Source organism: Pleurodeles waltl, chromosome 6, assembly GCF_031143425.1.
Source record: "Pleurodeles waltl isolate 20211129_DDA chromosome 6, aPleWal1.hap1.20221129, whole genome shotgun sequence".
Lineage (NCBI taxonomy): Eukaryota > Metazoa > Chordata > Amphibia > Caudata > Salamandridae > Pleurodeles > Pleurodeles waltl.
Window position 1 is genome coordinate 705,873,174 of NC_090445.1, and position 23,670 is coordinate 705,896,843.

General features: G+C 41.2%; 1 protein-coding gene across 1 annotated transcript in view; it reads right to left on the bottom strand.

Annotated features, from left to right (window-relative positions):
- The window catches only part of LOC138300186 (deleted in malignant brain tumors 1 protein-like), a 160,535-nt gene that overhangs the window by 24,332 nt on the left and 112,533 nt on the right, over window positions 1-23,670 (bottom strand). The window contains exon 5 of the mRNA XM_069239177.1: window positions 22,796-22,822. Within this exon, the coding sequence (XP_069095278.1) occupies window positions 22,796-22,822 (27 nt within the window). The remainder of the gene's footprint in view (window positions 1-22,795; window positions 22,823-23,670) is intronic.

Consider the following 23,670-nt stretch of genomic DNA (forward strand, 5'->3'; position numbering starts at 1 on the left):
CTTCAATTGAAAGGTAAAATTGAATGTTTAAAAGCCAGAAAATGGTTTAAAAAATAGTCATTGGCTATAGTGTCCATCTAGAAGATATAAAAGCCACATTGTAATAAACACTGCATTTGGAAAATGATCAAATTGCTTATAAACCGTAAAAAGGTTTGTTGCACTATTGCCCTGGAGCTTTTAAACATTAAATACATCTTTGGTGATAGTGTCAAAGTAGTTTATCCAAGGGATAAGCAGGGAAGCACACTCATAAAGACATTATTCAAGACTTGGTCCATGCTCCATTGAAGAGAAAAGCATTTGAAGCAAGAAAGTGAAAACCAGCATCTGCTGACGATTGAGAAGCAAGGAAATGAGAGTGATGATGAAGCCGAAAATGGGTGAGCTCTATGCACCCTTTACGTTTAAGGTAACAAAACATCCTGCAAGCAACAGCGCAAGCTGTGTCTCAAGTGAGATCCAATAATAAATATAGTCAATCTGATTTTTTTTTCCTATCAGTCCGTTTTTTTTAGGTGGCTTTAAAGTGAACTGATACCTTTCAAGGTGTCTAAATGAACTTCAGGATAATTAAAATGATTGAGGACAAAAAGTAAGTCAATGTGTGCAGTACCATAAGTTCTTCATCAGGGAAAACATGTTTAGACAGGTTTAACAGGGTGTTGACCGTTTCATTGTATTTTCTGTCATGTCTTCTACTGTGTTTGTCCCTTCCCATGGCCCACATTGCTTCCCTTGCTTTGACACTGCCTCAAGCGAGTTTATTGATAAAGAGAAGGGTGAGAATTTATAGCAATTCTGGAATAATCCAAATGTTGACTTGGGGAGTGCTAGGCCTGAATTTTCCAAAGATCAGTTTAGTTTTGAGCATATGTAAGTCAATGGAGGTTTATTGAGACCATAATAAATCAGAATAATGTATACATGAAGAAACAGTGGAAACATCACTCATATAATGATTTTGGAGCTTGTGAAGTTGGTGATAAAAGGATGCTTATGCATGAATAATCTGAAGAAACAAACAGAGAGAATAACTAGAACTGGCAGGTGAGATGGGTTTGTCTATTGTGCAGGATGAGAAACAGAAGGGCTCTTATAGAGTTCTTCATGGATATGATTAGGCATGGGCCACTGATGGGTATTTGACTCTTTGGCCTCAAAGAAACCCTTTGCTAAGCAAACCAACTATTGCAAAGAGCAGTTGCCTCAAAAGCTAAAGCTCCTAAAATAATTCACAACCACTTTGCATTTTGAAAACCACAATACCTAAACCCAAAGATTATATAATTGATGGCAGTGCAATCAAAACAACATCTCCAATTGTGTAAGATACAAAACAATTGGTGGCATGATGGGTACATAGTTCTCATTTCAATCCCTGCTCTGATTCCCCTGTTCCACTGACCCTAGCTTCCCTTTACTCAGTACGTGAGGCAATCAAGTATCATGTAGAAATTGTAAAGCTGCGGAAAACAGTAGCATCTGGCTCAGGACACATTACCTTCCATTTGATTGTATGCATCTAATCATCTACACAAAGCCAAAAATGCAATCCTCCTGTTCTCAAATAATGTAGTGAGGACTTCCATCCATACTTGAGTCAAGCACCTCAACATTACCTGGTGCTCTTTATGCAGAAGTGGACTGAACACAAGGCTGGGGAAGTTTACAAATGTGGGAGTATGCATTTCTCTGTTGGCAACCTCGTACAGGGTGACACATTTAATGACATAAACCAGATAAAATCACAGCACCAATCCCAATTTTACTTTGTCTGGATTTGACCATGCCTTTGAGTTTTCTTCTAAAGCACCTTTTGCAGACCTTCTTTTCAACAAACCCTTCTTGTTAAGGTAAAATAAAAGAAGGTCACATTCAGCTTTGAAACTATCAACAATCTGGTTCTTTCTTATACATTGACGTTTATGGGATTAGTCCTAGCAGGGGGACATGGACTACTGTTTTCTATGAAACAATAACGGAGAAGCCTCAATTTTGACCTTGACTTGTGTGCTGTGTTTATGCTATGGAGATTGAGAGACCACTCCTGTTAATGATGCAGTGATAGATTTTATCAGGGGGAGCTAGGTTGCCCAGTCCCTTCCCGTTGATTTTGGTTTCAGGAGAATGCCCCTGGCCCCTAGGCTAGTGTGCAGGTGACAATCTAAACAAAATGCCCACATTTGAATTTTAACTGCAAGTCATTTCTTTGGGAAGTGGGTTCTGTCTGAATATTGGTGATATCAGCTTTGCAAAAGTATTGCTTTCATTGTGAGATAAATGCAGTGAAATTAATTGTGTTTATTGCTAGGAACTTTGTCCTAGGCCCAAGCATGGTAATGTTCAGGTGGAGGGCACGGGAGGGTGGTGCAGCCAGGAAATCAAAGAGCAGACTGGAGTGCATTAGGTACAGTGTCTCTTGAGCCGGACTACTGCTGCTAGGCAAAAAGTACACCTCAGGGGAACAATCTGGCATTATGATTTCATGTAAGTTATAATAATCATCCAGACAACTAGAGTGTGGTGAATTGGAGGTTTGAAAGGGGAAGTTATCCTGGATTCCCCAAAATCGAGTCAGTTAGGCTGAAAGATTGTGTAGTGGGTGAGTAAAGGATGACTTGGGACGGAGTGGAGAGCGAAAATATATCTGGGGTCTCCGCCCTAAGATAGCACATTCAGGGAAAAAAATATTGCATGGTGTTTGGGGTAAGAAGGAGCTGATTATTTCAATTTGTTTCATATAGTGTTGTGGAGTATGTCTATTGTATTCTCAGTGGGAGCAGAAGTATGGGGCATAAAGGTGTAGCTGCTGAGGTGTTTGTAGCAGTCAGGAGGATAATGGTTTGTGAAGCTGGGCACAGTTCTGGAGGAAAATAGGTAGTATGTGGGGTGGGTGCTGGGTTGTGGAAGCAGGGGTGTAGAGGCAGCTGGATAGTGACAGGTATAGAAAGGAATGTGGCAGTTAGATGGGCAGTGATGAATGCGTAGGGGTATATTCTGGCAAAGGTTGGTAGTAATTGAGGTGGGAGAAGGTGGGTTGACTGGTATAAGGCAAGAGCACAGTAGTCACAATGGTAGGGAAGGATGGGATGGTAGAAGCTGCTGAGGTCAGTGGTGTGAGGCAGTCAGGCAGTGACTAAGGTGGGTTGGAAGCAAGTACTTTCTTCATGATGTAAGGTAAAATGTGTTAGAGTGGAAGGAAGGGCCTAGAGTAGGGGCAGGGAAATTGCGGTCAGAAGGCTAGTGATTAGTAGGGGTTGAGTGTGGTGCAAGTGAGTAATGAATGAGGTGGAACAGAGTTTGAGCAGATAGGGAAGTTGAGAAGTTGCTAAGATGGTGTCAAGGATTTAGAGGGCAGGTAGTTAGTGAATAACATGTAGGCCAAATTGTGGAGTGGGTAGATAGTGTCTAGGATGAGGGTGGAGGAGTACCAACCAGGCGGGTAGTAATGTTTGACATAGATGTGTGTGCACAAAAGCTGGTGGATAGAGACAAAGGTGGGGATAGGTGAGAGGTTAAGGTGGTTGTAGTGGCACAAGAGGCAGACAGGTAAGGTAGTAAATTAAGTCGGGCAAAGATGTGGGTAGCTCAATAAAACTGGGGGTGGAAGCAGTGATGTAGGGGCAGGTGGGTAGCTGATGTGGTTGTAATAGGATGATATTTAGAAGGGAATGGAGTAGGGAAAAGATGTGGGTCAGGTGCTATCCACTCTTTAAGTCACTTTCAGTTTACTAATCATTCACACTCCTGATGCTGTTCACATACTGTTCACATATGGCATCCTAGTTATCATACACAACCCTGCTTCACCACCACTGGCATGCTCCTAATTCCTCTCACTCTTTCTCACCTCTCACACCTCTGTCATCTTCTCTGTCATTATTGCCTTTCCCATCCCTTGCCCCCTTCCCATTTCTGTCACCATCCCCATCCCTGCAACCCTTCCTTCCCTATCTGACATGAGTTACGGACTTAACAATTTTGCGGCAAAACCAAAAACCTGAATATCTGCTTCCTCACTTCTCTCTCGGACTCAAACAACTATCTTTGACATACTAGAATTCTATTTTATCCAAGAGGACCATTGGATAAAAGAAAGAGAGCACAGGTAAGGAGGCGCCTTTGTCATGCTGGATGGATGACTTCACACTTACGTATCAGAAGCATGCCTTTAAATACAAAATAGAAAGTAAAGAGTCATTGTTATAGATATTCTTAACCTGAATTATCTGCTCTTCCTATAATACATACCTTTCATTCTAAGGTCCCTATAACAACATTTTTACTCCCTGACTTCCCTTTTCTAATGGTTTCAACAAAACAGTTCTCATTTTTTAAATATTTGTATTTTAATTATTTTCCCCTCACTTGCACAGAAGAGGTACAGAAATAATATAGAAGCATGATTATAGAACAAAAATTCAAAGGCAAGTTGAATATAAACCGTTCATGACTCCATCAAATCCATTTCATATAAAACACCCCAAATCAGGAGTTGTCATATTAATATTCAATTTACAAAGTAATTGCAGAAGCAAAAGCAACAATTAATCACAGAAAATATATCAGGGTCAATTTCAATTAATATATGTAGATGAATTTGCTTTACCTCACATATCTCAATGATCATAATGAACCCCCAAAAAAATCATCAAAAAAGACTTCTGCACCCTCATATATTCATAACCCAATTTTCTTCTGAGCCCTTTTACAACCAGTTCAAGACTGGTACCCAGATCTTGATTCCCTTTTTTTGCAGCCCTACCTTTACCGGCTTACAAGTTGCTCCCCAGATGGAACATGGAGAGCAATCGGGCTGTCCATTGATAGTATGTCGGAGGGTCTAGTCTAAGCCGGTCTGAGGCAATGCACAACCAAACTACTGCCATAGCAACAACTGCAAAATATTGGAACTGACTCGGTACCTCTTGATTATCTATGCCTAATAGGACAAGCTGGGTTGAGGGATATATCCATATGTGTAACACAGCTTCTAAGAACCCAGGGATCCCCTGCTCAAGCCCCTCCAGCTTGGCACAATTACTGAATATATGGGCCATGTCTGCATACTTCATCGTAGGCAAGATATGCCAACGCTTCTTTGCCAACTATCTAATTTTGCGAGGGTATAATAAAGATTAAAGAGCGTCCTATTATGTTGAGCTTGTAGCCCTGTAGATGTTAATACCAGCTGGCTGATTTCCAAAGAGTCATAAAATTGTGTTTCATTAATGCCCAGACACAAATTCCAGTTGTCTGAGTGTTTTGCCTGATCTTCCTGCATAAGTTTAATCAGGTGCTGATGTATCTGACTTATCCTACACTGAGCAAATTTGCTGAGCTGCTCCAAAACCTGGATCTCCCCCTGCCATGCAGTCCACCTGGAACATTTTTATAAAAAATCTCTAAATTGGAAACATTTTAAAAATCCAACCTTTCAAGTTCAAAAACCAGATGCTTCTCATCAAAAGACTTTGGGCCTCATTGCGAGTATCGCGGTCCAAGGTCTACCTAATCACATTGATGGTTGGAATGCCTCACTCAAGGCGGTCAGACCGCCATCCCTGCCAGGAACATCCTGCTGTGCCATGCTGATTTCAACTCAGCTTACATGCCGGCCTTTCCATGGCGGTCACCCCACCATGGAAAGGCTGGTGGAAAGCTAGTGGCATGGGCAGTCAGCCCCTCCCCGCAGCCCAGCACCACTGGAATGTGCACTGTCTGCTTTGCCGACAGTCCATATTCTGATGGTGCTGTAATGCACTGGTATTGGCTTTTGCTCCCTTAAGGGAGCCAAGACCAATATGGTAGCACTGTTCTCACCAGTCAGCCCTGCAGGAAAACGTAACACTATGTACCCGGCGGTCAGCCTGAAGAGAACATTGTAATGCACTTGGTGAGGACACCACTGGTATGATGGTGGCATGCTCCCCGGGAATCATCCAGCCAACAAACTCATAATGGAGCCTAAAAAGTGACTAGAATAAAAAAGTACCCAACTCTCCCTATTCTACATTGTTTCTATCTGCTACAGTAGTTGTGATGAAAGATATGTGGAAGAATCTGTGTTTTAAACAGGGGAGAAAAGTAATTATATCACCCAATCCCCAATTTACACTTGACCTGAGACCATGATGTATATGCTGACTGTATTGTTTTGAATTTAAAAAATTTTAAATCGCTAGGCTCCACTACTCTTACAAAACATCCTTTTACCTCTTCTCCTATCAAATGGTCATAAATTGGGGAAAGTTCTTCCTCAGTTGGTCACCCAGCTGCTTTCCTATAATTAAGGTCCTCATATATTACAGGGCAGCAACCCAATAATAAAACATAAAATTAGGCACAGCCCATTCCCTCTTACCCTAAGTACAATTAGGTATTCTGGTTCTAGCATATGACCTTATACAACTACTGACCATATCATCCTTTGGCTTAAACTAGCAACTTTCTAACTCCAAAGGGATGGCCCTGAAAAAATAAAAGTACCTTGGATAGAAACAAGCAACTAGACTACATTACATCATCCCACTATTGAGAGGTGTAAATTATCTATCATTCGAAATTCTCTCTTGGTATTCTGCTCCTTTAATTTTTTTTTATAACTACCCAATCACCAACATTGACCTTTGCTTCCTTAACAAACCTTCTGATATCAGAATTTTCTTTACAAGCTTTTATTTGTTCTACTTCTCTAACTCTTCAGTTTTCATCTGACTTTATCTTGCCTGACTTTAATTCAATATCATTTACCAAAGTGGCAGCCCCCAACGTTTTAGGGTGCCTGCCTCTAAACAGTTCAAAAGGAGTCCTCTCAGTAATCGAGTAAGGTGAAACCCTGTATGCCTCAACTCTCTTGAGCACTTCTTACTTTCAATCCAGTCCACTGTCCTTGGACACGGCTATGGTTTCCTTCTGCACCCTAATAAAGTGATCAACCGTGCCACTGGTTTCAGGGTGGTACAGCGCACAATTTGTGTGCTGCATTACATAGTCATTCAGAAACATCTCCATCTCTCTGGAGACCAATTTTACTCCATTGTCAGTAAGTATCACATTGGTAATGCCCTCTTTCCCAAATACTTCTCTAAGTAAACCAATTACATTTTTATTTCTATTCCTCTACAGAATATAACCTCTAGTCACGGAGAGTACAAATCTATAAGAACTATGAGGTATGTACCATATCCTTCCCAATGAATTGGGACTAATATCTCAAGGACAACCTCTTTCCAAGGTTGTGTGGGACGATCTCTAATCTCCATGGGCTGCACTTTCGATTAACTGCCTTAACTCCTTTAACTGTTGCACACTGCACACATTCCCATATTATCCTCTGCAATTGATTGTTCATGCCTGGTCACCACTATGTCAACTGTAACCTTTCTTTCACTCTTGCCACTCCCTGATGACCAAAATGTGCAAGAGAGATCAATTCCTGCCTCAAAACAGTAGGAGCAATCAACCTTGTTCCTCTGAACAGCAAACCCCTTTTTTATACTTCTTCTTTGACATGCCTTACTTCCTAGTTTCTGTCATTCCACCCTTCCTTAATAAACAACAATACATCTGACAGATTCAAACTCTGCCCCCCACTTGACTTCCGTTATGGCACTGTCTTCAATTCCACACACCATTTCAGTATCTTAATCTTCATCAAATTTCATCTCCACTTGATCTCCCTCATTTAACTGCACAAACCTTGGCAACGTGTCAGCCACTCTATTCTGCACCCCAGTTATATATTTTACTTCAAAATCAAAATCTGGCAGAGCTGCCATCCATTTTGTGATTCTACTTGATACCGTATCAATACCTTTCTTATTGTAAATCTCACTGTTGGACTTTTTTGCTTATGCAGGGTCAGCCCAAAATCTTTTTACCTCCTTCCTCCTATTTGTTCTGACCTGTTGCTGTTGGTTTTTTACCCTGAGCACTTTACCACTGCTAACTAGTGCTAAAGTGCATATGCTTTCTGTGTAAATTGTATTGTTGTTTGGTTTATCCATGATTGGCATATTTGATTTACTAGTAAGTCCCTAGTAAAGTGCACTGGAGGTTCCAGGGCCTGTAAATCAAATGCTACTAGTGGGCCTGCAGCACTGGTTGTGCCACCCACATAAGTAGCTCTGTAATCATGTCTCAGACCTGCCACTGCAGTGTCTGTGGGTGCAGTTTTAACTGTAAATCTGACTTGGCAAGTGTACCCACTTGCCAGGACTAAACCTTCCCTTTCCGTACATGTAAGGCACCCCTAAGGTAGGCCCTAGGTAGCCCCAAGGCCAGGGTGCAGTGTATGGTTAAGGTAGGACATATAGTAATGTGTTTTATATGTCCTAACAGTGAAATATTGCTAAATTAGTTTTTCACTGTTGCAAGGCCTGTCCTTCTCATAGGTTAACATGGGGGCTACCTTTAAATCTGATTAAAGTGTAGATTTCCTTCGGGAGCGGATGGACATGTGGAGTTTGGGGTCTCTGAGCTCACAATTTAAAAATACATCTTTTAGTAAAGTTGATTTTAAAATTGTGTGTTTGAAAATGCCACTTTTCGAAAGTGAGCATTTTCTTGCTTATACCATTTCTGTGACTCTGCCTGTTTGTGGATTCCCTGTCTGGGTCAGTTTGACAGTTGGGCTGGTTGCACCTCACACTAGACAGTGACACAAAGGGAGCTGGGGTGTAGTCTGTATTTCCTGATGAGCCATCTTTGCTAGGAGGGGGGGAGGAGTGGTCACTTATACCTGAAAGGGCTGTGCCTTCCCTCACACAATGTAGTCTCCAACCCCCAGGTGAGTGTCCGGGGCCTGGTCTGGGCAAGGCAGGATTTCACATTCAAAAGAGGCTTTACTTTGAAGTAGGCCTACTTCAAAGGAGAAGAAATTGGGTATAAGAAGGGCACCCAAAACCACAGACTTCAGAAACCCTTCTGGAAACAAGAGAAACCTCTTCCTGGAGAAGAGCTGAGGAAGAAGAGCTGCCCTGCCTGTGACTGTGCTTTGTGGAGCAGTTGCTGCTTCTGCCAGAGTAAGAGGGCAAAGACTGGACTTTGTGTGCCTTCCATCTGGAGAAGAAATCTCCAAGGGCTTGATTTACAGCTTGCCTCCTGTTGTTTGAAGTCTCAGGGAAAGCAAAGACTTCTCTCTGCAAGCACCTGGAGTCTCCGGAGAGACTCCTGCCCTGACAAGTGGTGCCCTATCCAGTCCCTGGGCCCTTGAAGGAAAAGCTGGTGAAAATTCAAGGAAATTGACTTCGGACGACTCCGGACTGACGTTGCTGCTGAATCCGGTGATGCCGCCTGCAACCGACTCCGTGATCTTCGCTGGAACGCGACGACCTTCGCAGGCCCAACACCGCTGCAGACCCGCCGGAGTCCATGACTCCGTGGAAGCCGCCCCACCACGCCGTGACCAATGCCGCTCTAAGTGCATGGATTCAATGTTTCGCACAGATGCCGCGATCCCCGACTTCTCGCATCGGCTTCTTTCCATTCTTCACAAGGTACTGCACAACGAGCTCACTGGATAGGACCTAAATCCTAAACCCTAAACCTTAAACCCTCGGAAGCTTCTTCATTAGGTTGTCTAAGAGGAATCATTTTTATTTTTGGAATATACTGAATTGCTTATGGTTTTGGCAGTAGGTAAACAAAGAAAACAAATGCTATGTTCAGGTCAAAAAGTTTTCTTTTCTCAAGTTGTGGTCCATTCTACGGCAGCACAATGCAAAGTTTTTTCGAACAGTACCCTGTCTTAAAGTCACTTATAAACACAGAACATTTTCATTTGACTCCCCAGCTGATGTAAAAAAAATGTATATTTTGATGCAAGGAAGAAGAAATGGAACTTTGGAAAACATGAATTTATTTATATATGCATGCTATTTAGTATTATTATCCAAATAACTTATGGTTGGATCTTGATTGTATAATGATTTTTCAGCACTTAATGTTTTCTGTTTTTGTTGTAACTATGTCATATGTATATCCTTTCCCTGACTCACGTCCTCCTTATGGGTTTAGCGGTCATGAGACCGCCAAACTTGCAGTGTTGGTCGGACCACCGTGGTTTTGGTGGTCTGAACGCCAAATTACAACTTTGGAATTCGGACCACCAAAATACCACCACCCCTACTTGGAACATGGTTCTCGATGGCATGACGGCGGTCAGGCTTGAAACCAGCCATGGCGGCACTGAACTCAGTGCTGCATGTCTGATTACAAGCCCTCTTTCTACCAGCCTTTTCATGGTGGGGAGCCTGCCATGAAAAGGCTGGTGGAAAGGAAGTGCCGGGGGCCACAGGTGGACCCCTGCACTGCCTACCATTGGTGGAATGCACACTCTCTGCTTTGCAGACAGTGCACATTCAGAGGGTACTCGAGTGTTAGGATATTGGCCTCGGCTCTCTTAAGGGGGCTGAGGCCTATATCCTAACACTATTCCTGCTAGTCAGCCCGACGACAACAGGTATTACAATGTTGATTCTGATCAGCGTGGCAGGAACATTGTAATATGCTCAGGCAGAATGTGACCACTATGGAGGTGGCATGCTCCCTGTGAGTTTGGTGGTCCCGTGGTGGGACCGCCAAACTAATAATGAGAAGCTTAATGTGTACATATGTCTTAATTCGTCAGTAAGTGAACCTGCTTACGTATTGTGTCGTCATCACATATCTTACCTAAATTTTCTCTCTGCAGGAACATTATACAACATTGTTTAAATGTCTCCAAGGCTTTTGCCATCTGTCTATGTTTCATCTCAGTCTTGACTGTTCATCTTTCTCTTTCCCCATCCCATCAATATATTGCTTTCTTATTCTATGTCTCTGCACTTATTATGGCTGAAGCTTTTTGTTTTTTTGCCATTCTCTTGTGCCTTCATCACATTGTACTTATTTTCTATCCACTCCTTCTTCTCCCCTTCTTCCCTTTTTTCTATATCTTTACCCTCTTTTTGATCATTCTTTTATACTCAAATTTTGTTTCATTGGCTGTCATACACAATTTGTATTATGATTGTGTAAAGAAATGGCTCCCTGTTGCAGTTACCCCCCCACTTTTTGCCTGATACTGATGCTGACTTGACTGAGAAGTGTGCTGGGACCCTGCTAACCAGGCCCCAGCACCAGTGTTCTTTCACCTAAAATGTACCATTGTTTCCACAATTGGCACAACCCTGGCACCTAGGTAAGTCCCTTGTAACTGGTACCCCTGGTACCAAGGGCCCTGATGCCAGGGAAGGTCTCTAAGGGCTGCAGCATGTCTTATGCCACCCTAGGGACCCCTCACTCAGCACAGACACACTGCTTGCCAGCTTGTGTGTGCTGATGGGGAGAAAATGACTAAGTCGACATGGCACTCCCCTCAGGGTGCCATGCCAACCTCCCACTGCCTGTGGCATAGGTAAGTCACCCCTCTAGTAGGCCTTACAGCCCTAAGGCAGGGTGCACTATACCACAGGTGAGGGCCTATGTGCATGAGCACTATGCCCCTACAGTGTCTAAGCAAAACCTTAGACATTGTAAGTGCAGGGTAGCCATAAGAGTATATGGGCTGTGAGTCTGTCAAAAACGAACTCCACAGCTCCATAATGGCTACCCTGAATACTGGGAAGTTTAGTATCAAACTTCTCAGAATAATAAACCCACACTGATGCCAGTGTTGGATTTATTAAAAAAAATGCACACAGAGGGCATCTTAGAGATACCCCCTGTATTTTACCCAATTGTTCAGTGCAGGACTGACTGGTCTGTGCCAGCCTGCTGCTGAGAGACGAGTGTCTGACCTCATGCGGTGAGAGCCTTTGTGCTCTCTGAGGACAGAAACAAAGCCTGCTCTGGGTGGAGGTGCTTCACACCTCCCCCCTGCAGGAACTGTAACACCTAGCAGTGAGCTTCAAAGGCTCAAGCTTCGTGTTACAATGCCCCAGGGCACTCCAGCTAGTGGAGATGCCCGCCTCCTGGACCCAGCCCCCACTTTTGGCGGCAAGTCCAGGAGAGATAATGAGAATAACAAGGAGGAGTCACTGGCCAGTCAGGACAGCCCCTAAGGTGTCCTGAGCTGAGGTGACTCTAACTTTTAGAAATCCTCCATCTTGCAGATGGAGGATTCCCCCAATAGGATTAGGGATGTGACCCCCTCCCCTTGGGAGGAGGCACAAAGAGGGTGTACCCACCCTCAGGGCTAGTAGCCATTGGCTACTAACCCCCCAGACCTAAACACGCCCTTAAATTTAGTATTTAAGGGCTCTCCCTGAACCTAGAAATTAGATTCCTGCAACTACAAGAAGAAGGACTGCCCAGCTGAAAACCCCTGCAGCGGAAGACCAGAAGACGACAACTGCCTTGGCTCCAGAAACTCACCGGCCTGTCTCCTGCCTTCCAAAGATCCTGCTCCAGCGACGCCTTCCAAAGGGACCAGCGACCTCGACATCCTCTGAGGACTGCCCCTGCTTCGAAAAGACAAGAAACTCCCGAGGACAGCGGACCTGCTCCAAGAAAAGCTGCAACTTTGTTTCCAGCAGCTTTAAAGAACCCTGCAAGCTCCCCGCAAGAAGCGTGAGACTTGCAACACTGCACCCGGCGACCCCGACTCGGCTGGTGGCGATCCAACACCTCAGGAGGGACCCCAGGACTACTCTGATACTGTGAGTACCAAAACCTGTCCCCCCTGAGCCCCCACAGCGCCGCCTGCAGAGGGAATCCCGAGGCTTCCCCTGACCGCGACTCTTTGAACCTAAAGTCCCGACGCCTGGGAGAGACCCTGCACCCGCAGCCCCCAGGACCTGAAGGACCGGACTTTCACTGGAGGAGTGACCCCCAGGAGTCCCTCTCCCTTGCCCAAGTGGAGGTTTCCCCGAGGAATCCCCCCCTTGCCTACCTGCAAGCAGACCGGAACCGGGGCACCCCCTTCTCTCCATTCTAGCCTATGTGTTTTGGGCACCACTTTGAACTCTGCACCTGACCGGCCCTGAGCTGCTGGTGTGGTGACTTTGGGGTTGCTCTGAACCCCCAACGGTGGGCTACCTTGGACCAAGAACTGAACCCTGTAAGTGTCTTACTTACCTGGTAAAACTAACCAAAACTTACCTCCCCTAGGAACTGTGAAAATTGCACTAAGTGTCCACTTTCCAAACAGCTATTTGTCAATAACTTGAAAAGTATACATGCAATTTTGATGATTTGAAGTTCCTAAAGTACTTACCTGCAATACCTTTCGAATGAGATATTACATGTAGAATTTGAACCTGTGGTTCTTAAAATAAACTAAGAAAAGATATTTTTCTATACAAAAACCTATTGGCTGGATTTGTCTCTGAGTGTGTGTACCTCATTTATTGTCTACGTGTATGTACAACAAATGCTTAACACTACTCCTTGGATAAGCCTACTGCTCGACCACACTACCACAAAATAGAGCATTAGTATTATCTATTTTTACCACTATTTTTACCTCTAAGGGGAACCCTTGGACTCTGTGCATGCTATTCCTTACTTTGAAATAGCACATACAGAGCCAACTTCCTACATTGGTGGCAGCGGTGGGATTCGAACCCACGCCTCCGAAGAGACTGGAGGCGATCCAACACCTCAGGAGGGACCCCAGGACTACTCTGATACTGTGAGTACCAAAACCTGTCCCCCCTGAGCCCCCACAGCGCCGCCTGCAGAGGGAATCCCGAGGCTTCCCCTGACCGCGACTCTTTGAACCTAAAGTCCCGACGCCTGGGAGAGACCCTGCACCCGCAGCCCCCAGGACCTGAAGGACCGGACTTTCACTGGAGGAGTGACCCCCAGGAGTCCCTCTCCCTTGCCCAAGTGGAGGTTTCCCCGAGGAATCCCCCCCTTGCCTACCTGCAAGCAGACCGGAACCGGGGCACCCCCTTCTCTCCATTCTAGCCTATGTGTTTTGGGCACCACTTTGAACTCTGCACCTGACCGGCCCTGAGCTGCTGGTGTGGTGACTTTGGGGTTGCTCTGAACCCCCAACGGTGGGCTACCTTGGACCAAGAACTGAACCCTGTAAGTGTCTTACTTACCTGGTAAAACTAACCAAAACTTACCTCCCCTAGGAACTGTGAAAATTGCACTAAGTGTCCACTTTCCAAACAGCTATTTGTCAATAACTTGAAAAGTATACATGCAATTTTGATGATTTGAAGTTCCTAAAGTACTTACCTGCAATACCTTTCGAATGAGATATTACATGTAGAATTTGAACCTGTGGTTCTTAAAATAAACTAAGAAAAGATATTTTTCTATACAAAAACCTATTGGCTGGATTTGTCTCTGAGTGTGTGTACCTCATTTATTGTCTACGTGTATGTACAACAAATGCTTAACACTACTCCTTGGATAAGCCTACTGCTCGACCACACTACCACAAAATAGAGCATTAGTATTATCTATTTTTACCACTATTTTTACCTCTAAGGGGAACCCTTGGACTCTGTGCATGCTATTCCTTACTTTGAAATAGCACATACAGAGCCAACTTCCTACAGATTGTATTATATGTAAAAATATATACTATGTTTCTTTTTGTTTACAGTTAAATGGCTAATAAGCTTTGATTAGTGTTCTGGAATGTCAAATGCTTGCATAACCCAATTAAGAAACAAAGGACCAAATTTACTAAAAAGTGGGCAGAGCGGTGCTGCACCAACATTTTCAGGGTCACGCTTTATCACTTAGAAACACAGGGATTCGCCATATATACAAAAATATGGTGTGCCCCTGTGTTTCCCCCTGCGCTGGCATTAAATTTAGCTGCCAGTGCAAGGGTGTCTGGTTTGAGGGGAAAGATTGTTTAAGTGCAGCAAGGTGGCCCTTCCTACACATAAACAATCTACAATGGCAATTAGGCACTTCTATGTGTGATGCTAAATTCTGTGGAGGTCTTAATAGAGCAGGGAAAATTCTTGAGAACTATCTCAAAATTAAATCTCAAAAGGTCAAAATAAATAATAATATAGACAACAAGGCAATCAAACATTTTAAAGATGACAAAATTCCATCAAAAATTATACACTGCAGAGCATTCTCATTCAAATGTGGCCCTGGATCATTTTTTAATTCCCCCAGTCCCAGTTTTTCTCCCCCCAGATAAGGAATTGTCTATCTCTGAGCTGAAGAATGCACTCAATCTATTACTTAAAGACAAAGCCCCTAGACCAGATGGTTTTACAGCTGAGTTCTATACATGTTTATATTACTTCTTTGTTTGCTTTCTTTATATCAATGTTTTCTTTCTAATAATGAATCACATGGTACTTTCTTATAAGCAATACTCTGTCTGATCCCCCCAAAAAAAGATAAGGATCTTTCTTCCTGGCCAAACTACACACCCATTTCTCTCATACATTTGGATTGCAAAAGTTTAGCAAAACCTCTATCCCTCTGATTTAATCAGTTCATATTTAATAGTTATAGAACAACCCCTCGTGCAATCCAAGGGTGTCCCCGATATACATGACACACAGGGTATGACAGCTCTAGGGATTATCTCCTGGAATGTTGCAGGTCTAAAATCAAAAATTGGAAACCCTGACTGGATAACACTAGTGACGGAAAATCTTTTTATTTGCTGCCAGGAGACCTGGCTCACAGAATCCCCGCATATCAATGGCTATACCACATATAGTGTTCCTGCAACTAAGGCCTCCACGGGTAGAGCTAAGGGCGGTTTGGTCACTTTTCTATCTGTGGAGGCCGGAGGGATGGAAGCACGTGTTGTGGGCACATCTCCTTTTTTTCTGGCTTTATTTTTTAAATTAGCAGAGCCATTTGATATACTACTGATCAACTATTATAACAATACCTTTGATAATTCTGATATAAGTGTGGTTAGTAGTTTGGAGATGTTAATACATAAGGTAACAACAATTAGCAAAAAGGACATAAGAATAGTCTGGGTTGGTGATTTTAATGCCCACCTGTGTGAGCCAGAGCTCTTGGATTGTTGTGGACTTTCGGACGAAAATGATAATCCCACTCAACATTTTAAACACTCCCCAAATGGGAATGCTCTTAATTCTATGATAATAGCAAACTCTCTTTTTCCCATACCAGTTATTAGAGGGATACCAACATTTGTAAGGGGGGACACTCACACTGTTATTGATTATATTATTTATTCCAGAGAACTATCCTCTATTGCAGGACAATTTAGGGTGACTCCGGCTTGTATTAGTGATCATAACCCCTTATCTATTGTGATTAATCTGGATTTGACATGTGACTCAAGAAGAGGGAAGCGACATCTTGCTATAAAGCTCTCATCCCAAAAAAGACTCACAATTAAATGGGGAAAGATAAATAGTAATACCTTTTTCAAAGATCTATTTCTGAATAAATGGTCAGATGTCATGATATCCCTGGATGAAGATAGGGCCCCCAATGAAATTGTCCATGCATTTTCCACTCTGACAAAGTATATGGCGGAGAAATTACAGCCTTCTCGCACTAACAAAGTCCACAGCTCCAGATGGTGTAACCACGCATGTACCACATCCTTAAGTAAGTTAAAGAAAACAGTCAATGCATCTCCTCAAGATCGACAAGCAATTAAGATTGCTAGGAAAAACTACAAAGAAGCACTTGCTAAAAGGAAAGTCGAACTAAGTGAATCTGCATGGGAGGAACTGATGGTTGCAAGTAAAGTTAAAGATACAACTGCATTCTGGCGAGTGGTTAACTCTTTATCGTCGAATAACAATCATGAGATGTCCATGGATACTGTCATTCCAGCTAAGACTTGGGTGGATTATTTTAAAAAAACTTTTGCCGCAGAGACAAATGTTCAACCAGAAATGTTAAACTGTGAAGTTTGTAGAAAATAATCAGCTAAGTCTGGCTTTTACTAATATTATAAGTGTGGAGGATGTTAAACAAGCTCTTCAAGATTGCCCCTGGCCCAGACAGAATTCCTGCTGATTTATATAAAGCACTTCCAGATTTCTGGGGACCATTGCTTACTAACGTTCTGAGATCGGCTATGGCAGGCCCTCTTGTAGATTCGTGGAAAGAGGCAATCATTGTCCCAATTTTTAAGAAGGAAGACAGGGCTGATCCTTTGTGTTATCGCCCAATTTCTTTATTGGATAGCTCAGTTAAAATTTTAGGTCGAGTGATCCTAAATAAGCTAGAAGAATGGGCGACTGAATCTCACTCCCTCTCAGAAATACAATTTGGCTTTCGCCCAGGTGTCGGCACAGTGGAACAAACTCTTAACCTGACTCTCATAGTCCAGAAATATACTAAGGTTAAAAGGGGTTGTATACATTTAGCATTCATGGATTTGTCCTGTGCCTTTGATACAGTCAATAGGGAGAAACTGTGGATGGTAATGCTGGATGTGGGCGTGGATAAAGACATAGTCATACTACTTAGTAAACTTCATGCCTGTACAGAGGCTCGGGTCCGTTATTCCCAGGAGGGTTGCATGACAGAGAAAATTCCCTCACTAAAGGGGGTCAGACAGGGATGTGTCCTTGCCCCTTTTCTTTTTCTCTTGTACATAAATGGTCTAGAGAAATTTATTTGCGAATCAGGGAAGGATTTTCCAGTTATTAATAATTCTCCAATCCCAGTTCTTCTGTATGCGGACGATGCTGTACTTATTTCAAGAACAGCAAATGGACTCCAGATTTTATTAAATGCTTTTAATACTTTTATGGGAAACCTTGGTCTTAAATAAATAGAACTAAGTCATTTGTGATGAAGACCGGACCCAAATTAGCAAAAACGAAAACATTTGTTTTAGACGGGCATGAGATATTTAAGGTTCCACATTTTACGTATCTGGGGGTTCCTATTGATGTAGATTTTAATTGGAAAGTTTTAGTTAATATACGCTCAATACAATTCCAAAAAGCCATTGAAGCAGTTTTTAGGTTCGCGAATAGACTCCGACATAAACCTGTTAAGGAAATGATGACTGTCTTCTCCTCTAAGTGTCTTTCTATTGCAACATTTGGAGCCGGGGTCTGGGGGTATGCAGAATGTACAGGACTTCAGACTATAGAAAATACGTTTTTTAAGAAGGTTACTACCAGTCCCTCAATCTACTCCAGTAAAGTTCTGTCACAAAGAGGTAGGCTTGAGACACATATCTAGTTATATAAAACTTCAACCAGTAATATTGTGGGTTAAAATCTGGACTAAGCCCGAAGCGCACTTATGCAGAAAGGTGATACAGGATTGTCTCCTCTTGTCACGATCTCTGGATATACCCTGGCTTAGATATGTTTATCTCTCTCTTCTATCATTAGGATTAGGGGATTTTTTTCTTAAACCAGATACCCTTACAAGTCAGGACATTAAGAAGGTTAAAGATATATTTTGGCAGAAAAATCAGGCCATGGAGTCAGCATCTGGTGCAATGAGATTATGGTCAAGGTATGAGACACAGCAATTTCAACCAAAGCTGTATCTGACCATTATTAATTATGAGCGACAAAGGTTTTTACTCACAAGGCTACGTTTAAATATTTTACATAATTTGGTAGCATTTCCAGTATGTGGAACTTGGTTTAAGAACCTCCCTCCCTGTTGTTGCTATTGAAAGACACCTCAGAGTACATGACATTTTATGCTTTTTTGCACCTTATATGTTGTTCCAAGAAAAAGGTTTTTACGTCCCTTATTTCTGTGTAATAATATTAGAATTAGCCAGCTTGCTTATTCCCATTTACACGATCTGGGAAATATGGACACAATCCAGGCTGTGTTAAATTTTATACATGCTGCTCATGGTATTCGGAAAATGTATTAATAAAGTTTTTAGGAATTTTATTGACTGAGAAATTTGTATGTCTTATTTATTTGATGCCTTTTATGGTCTTTTTGCACCAAATAAAGTAAATGAATGAATGAATGAATGAGTTATAGAACAAACCAGGTTTGTCAAGGGAAGACATTTGTCTGATAATTTTAGAAAAAACTCTACGCCGACGGCCACTATTACATTAGATGCTGAAATGGCCTTTGATTGGATACAATGACATTTCATTATTTGTGCGCTCAAAAAGACCTTTTTTTTTTTTTTAATTGATTTATTCTTCTCAAACAAGGTCAATATTTATCAATGGCTTTCAAAGCTCAAATTTTCCCCTTTAAAGAGGTACTGGACAAGGCTGTCCATTTTCCCTGCTACTAATTATATTGTCTTTGAAACCGACACTCTTCTTCGTTTTACAGCTTTACATATAAAAAGTTTTAAATGAAATGTACTGCTCTTGCAGATGACATTGTTCTATATGTGCCAGATCCACGAACATCTATACCAACATTTACAAATCTTTTAATCACTTACTTTGTCTGCATTTAAATTGAATTTCACTAAATCTGAAGTCCTTGTGCTAATCAAATTTTGTTTCAAAGAAATGTTTGCTGACAATAGCTTTAAATTAAATTCTAATTATATCAAGTGCTTAGGGATAAAGTATTCTTCTTCGATTACAAAAACAGTTCAGAAAAACATGGATGATGCTCATCAAAGAATTCTTTAAATGTCCGAATGGTGGTCTCCTCTACGTCTGTCCTGCTGGGGTACGTTAGACACAATCAAAATAATGATGTCACTGGTTATTACTTTTTATTTATCTGTGTTGTCATTGAAGCTTCTGTTGAAATTATTTAAAAACCTAAATAGCTCATTGGAACTTTTTTTATGAAATCAAAAGAAGGCTGCATATCTTTATCTTCTAATGAAAATCAAAGAATTGGGAGGTGTGAATTAACAATATCACTCCTCCTTTACGATGAAAGAAATTCTACCACATTTTCAAACTAATATGGAGCCATCCCCAAATGTCTAGCATAAATTGGAGAACACTTTGATTTCCCTGTTCTCTTGCCATTCTTCAGCATATTTTCTATACCCTCCAAAATCCTTTCACTCTCCAACCATAACACATTCTTTTTCATTCATTTTTTCCAATATTTACTCAATCTTTGTTGCCATTGCAGGTGTTTCTAGATTCCTCAATGTGCCATAATAAATACATTAAACTTCCTAACCAGACCATGTTTTGGAAAGACTAGGGAACTAAAGAAATATTGCAATTCAAATAACTACTGTGTGGGGATCATGTCCTTTTCCCTTCTGAGGTACAATATAAATTGGGCCTCTTCCATGCCTCTACTCTTAAATATGATATCTTGATATACGTTCTTACACAATATATTTCTTTCCTTTCACAAGAGCCTTCTTCCACAATCACCTAAACTCCAAAAACAACAAACCTCTCCTTACACATTAAAGCTTCCCACATATACAAATGCATTCGTTATACACCCCCATTTCACCCTAAATCTAATATAGAAATAATATGGTGATCAGAATTAAAGCATTCATTTTCCTTGTAGACCTAGAATTCAATTTGGTAAAAATACACCATACATCTTCTACTGCCATTACTATGCAAAATAATAATATTTCTACCATAAGTTGTTTTTAATACCATCCTCCCTCTACAAATATAATCCACTGTTACAAAATAAAGTTTGGACTTGTGAAGAAACTCTGGCAACCTTCATGCATATGTTTTTTCATTGCCCACCAATTAAATAATTTTGTATAAATATATGTAAAAAAAATTATTTCATCAGTATGTTTGGTTGTTTTTCCTTTTGAAATCCACAACATATTTTAGAAAGTTCTTCACCCAGTTGGATTTGTATGCACAAACTGTGAAAATTTGTTGATTTGCTTATCGCAATTGCTTTTCAAATAATTACATCTAAATAGAAGGGTGCTACACAAGTTACGTTTACCAGTTAGTCAAATCGACTTTGTCACCATTATTGACATGATAGAGTATACGTCACCTCTACATAACAACTTAATCAGAAGGAAATGTTTTGGACACCCCACACAATATATTTATTTAATTCAGTTCAATCTAAAAGCAATAATTTAGCCTTTCAGCCACCACAAACCTTTATATTTATTCATAGCATTGTATTTTAATTGATTTGTAACACCTCTATGACAACCATAAGCATACATGTTATATGCACTTGCTCTTTCTATTTTTTCTTTCTTGACTTTCTTTTTCCCCCGTCTAAAATTATAGAGTGGAAAATGCTATGTTATTAAGATACTACGAATACAAGCTTCCCTTGAGATATCATAGGACTCTTGAGGGACCGAGCATGGAACTCCGCTTGAACCTCTGTGTGGACCCCAGGAATACAAATGACCCAGAGAAAAATAAATAAAGACAAAAGAAAACACTTAAAATGTGAGGTAGGGATTAATGGATGGTTGGCTGCCTGCACAGGATTGTTTGGCAGAGTGGGTTGGGAGCAGAGGCCAATTACTCGCTGCGCATGCCCAAAGGCCGTGCATGGTGGAGTTGTTGGCCGGTTATGAGGTGCTGAGTACAGGGCCTGGTTGCACTCCATGTTTTGTGGTCAGTTTGTGCTTTGCAAGGCAAAAGGTATTCCCACTGAGGGAGTTGGGTGAATATGATAGAAAAACAGAAATTCACTGAAAATACCGAAGTTTAAAGTGACTTTATACCTACATATGGTAATAAGATCTTACTTTACAGTAAAAAAAAAACCTCGATACTTCACTGAAGAAAAATTGTTAGAATGATGTTGTAGTTGGGTAAAGTAATAGCATCTAACGTAGTGTTAAAAAGAGCCTAGATATTCATTGAAACATCAAAGGGTAAATTGACATTATAGTGAGGCACTGTAATAAAATAAAACATATTGTTTTAAAACAAACAACACTGAAATTCACCAGTTATATTTTACTGAGCTAATTATAACTTGCGACCTTTCAATGCTCTGTCTATGTCCTCATATATTACATCATTGATAACATTACTGATGACATCACTGATTATATCTCAAATTACATCACTGTCTGTCTTTGTCATGAGTCTGTCACTCTCTTCTTGCACCCTTCAAATCTAGTTATCCTTCCTCAATATTATCTGCCTGTCTGAGTTGGCCTCTGGTGGGACCTTTGATTAAACAGCTACAGACAAGGATCGAAATGGAATAAGTGAAAGTTTGCTCTGGTTTTACTCATTTTATAACAGGTGAATGCATGCAATGCAATATTTTAGGTTGAAATTTTTCTTTGTTCATCTTCACAGCTCATTCCCTGCAAATCTTCCTTTACCACTCTCTAAGCCGTACCTCTTCTTTATCTGCATTTTTAAAACATTCCTACCTGTCAACATTTAACAGCAAATACCTTTCCCATCGAATGCTTAGTTGTCCCTATATAAGTCACAGCCAGCCATTCCACAAACTCTAAATGAAGCAGGGAAAGCAAATGGAGGGAGGATGGGACTTGCATCATTTTTTGCCTCATGTAAATTGATCTTTCGTCTGTAATTCAGATAATTAATATCATAGAAGTTTCTTCATTGAGAAAGCTCACACTTTTTCTCTAATTTACCAGAGTTTAATCATTTTCACCATGACTTCGAAGATACATCACCCTTCATGCAAAAGCGGGCACATTTATCCTGCCAGAATTTGACATCCTCATAGAGTTCCTGAGTAATGTTTGGAAGAACCTGCATAAGAGCCTGTTTTAAAAAGCCATTGTATCACAGAGCCCTCTCAAACAATCATGGTTGGATGCACCACCATTAGGTCTAAGATATTGCTATAGCCCTAATGTGTTAGAAGCTGATATCCAATATGCCATCAAAGGTATACCAAGTATTTTGAATTTATCCTAAATTTGTTATAATTCAGTGATATATTGTGAATTTCTTCCCACTGACCAACGCCACGTGATTAAGAGAACATGAACATTTACCTGTGACAGAAGATGAAGTTTCAGTATCTGTAATGAGAAGAGATTGAGATACTTGAAAAACAAATATTCATTCTGAAGCAGAGTGCTTCTCATGTTTGTGTTCAATCACATTATCCTTGGCAACCCTAATTATTCAATGTGCATGGACTTAATAATACTTTCTCCCCATATTTTACACTTCTGTATGAGGACTCCTGCTGGCTATTGCACACCACAAACCCATTTTCAAGAGGCCCTCTATTGTATCATTGTGTGGTTGCCTTTAATGAGAAGAAGACCAGTCATATAATGAGCAAAAATTCCTGCATTCATGATTCCATGATTATAACTAATAAAACACACCCAGTGCATAATATTTAACATCAATTTGCATTGCCTATTAAATCGTTAAATCATATGAAAGGAACTTCTGGTACTGTTTTAGAGATAAGGCACAAAGGCATGCAATTACAGACAATACAATACAGATTTGATCAAGAGAGAGAAAGCCCCTACGTATACATTTTTAATTTAGCATGACCATACTTAAAATCTCAAGAGATGGTGGAGATGATGAACCGGTTTACTGTGGACCGTTTGCAACTGGCTAATGCCATAAGCCTAGATGGGTAAACTGGTATTAAGAGAAATTGTTTGGGTACAACATATAATTAGAAATTATGCCAGGAGAGAAATAACTTTTACATTCATTAGGAGAACATTTGTGGATGGACAGAGTCACAAATAGGATCAGTGACGGTGGATAATGGGATAGTCACATAAGTAAGTATAGAAACTCACTGAAACTTTAAAATGTCCTTTCTAGAAATATTAAGGATGCAGTAATTGCGAACATATATTTTGAAAAATCCCCAAAAGACTTTGAAAGGGAGTCA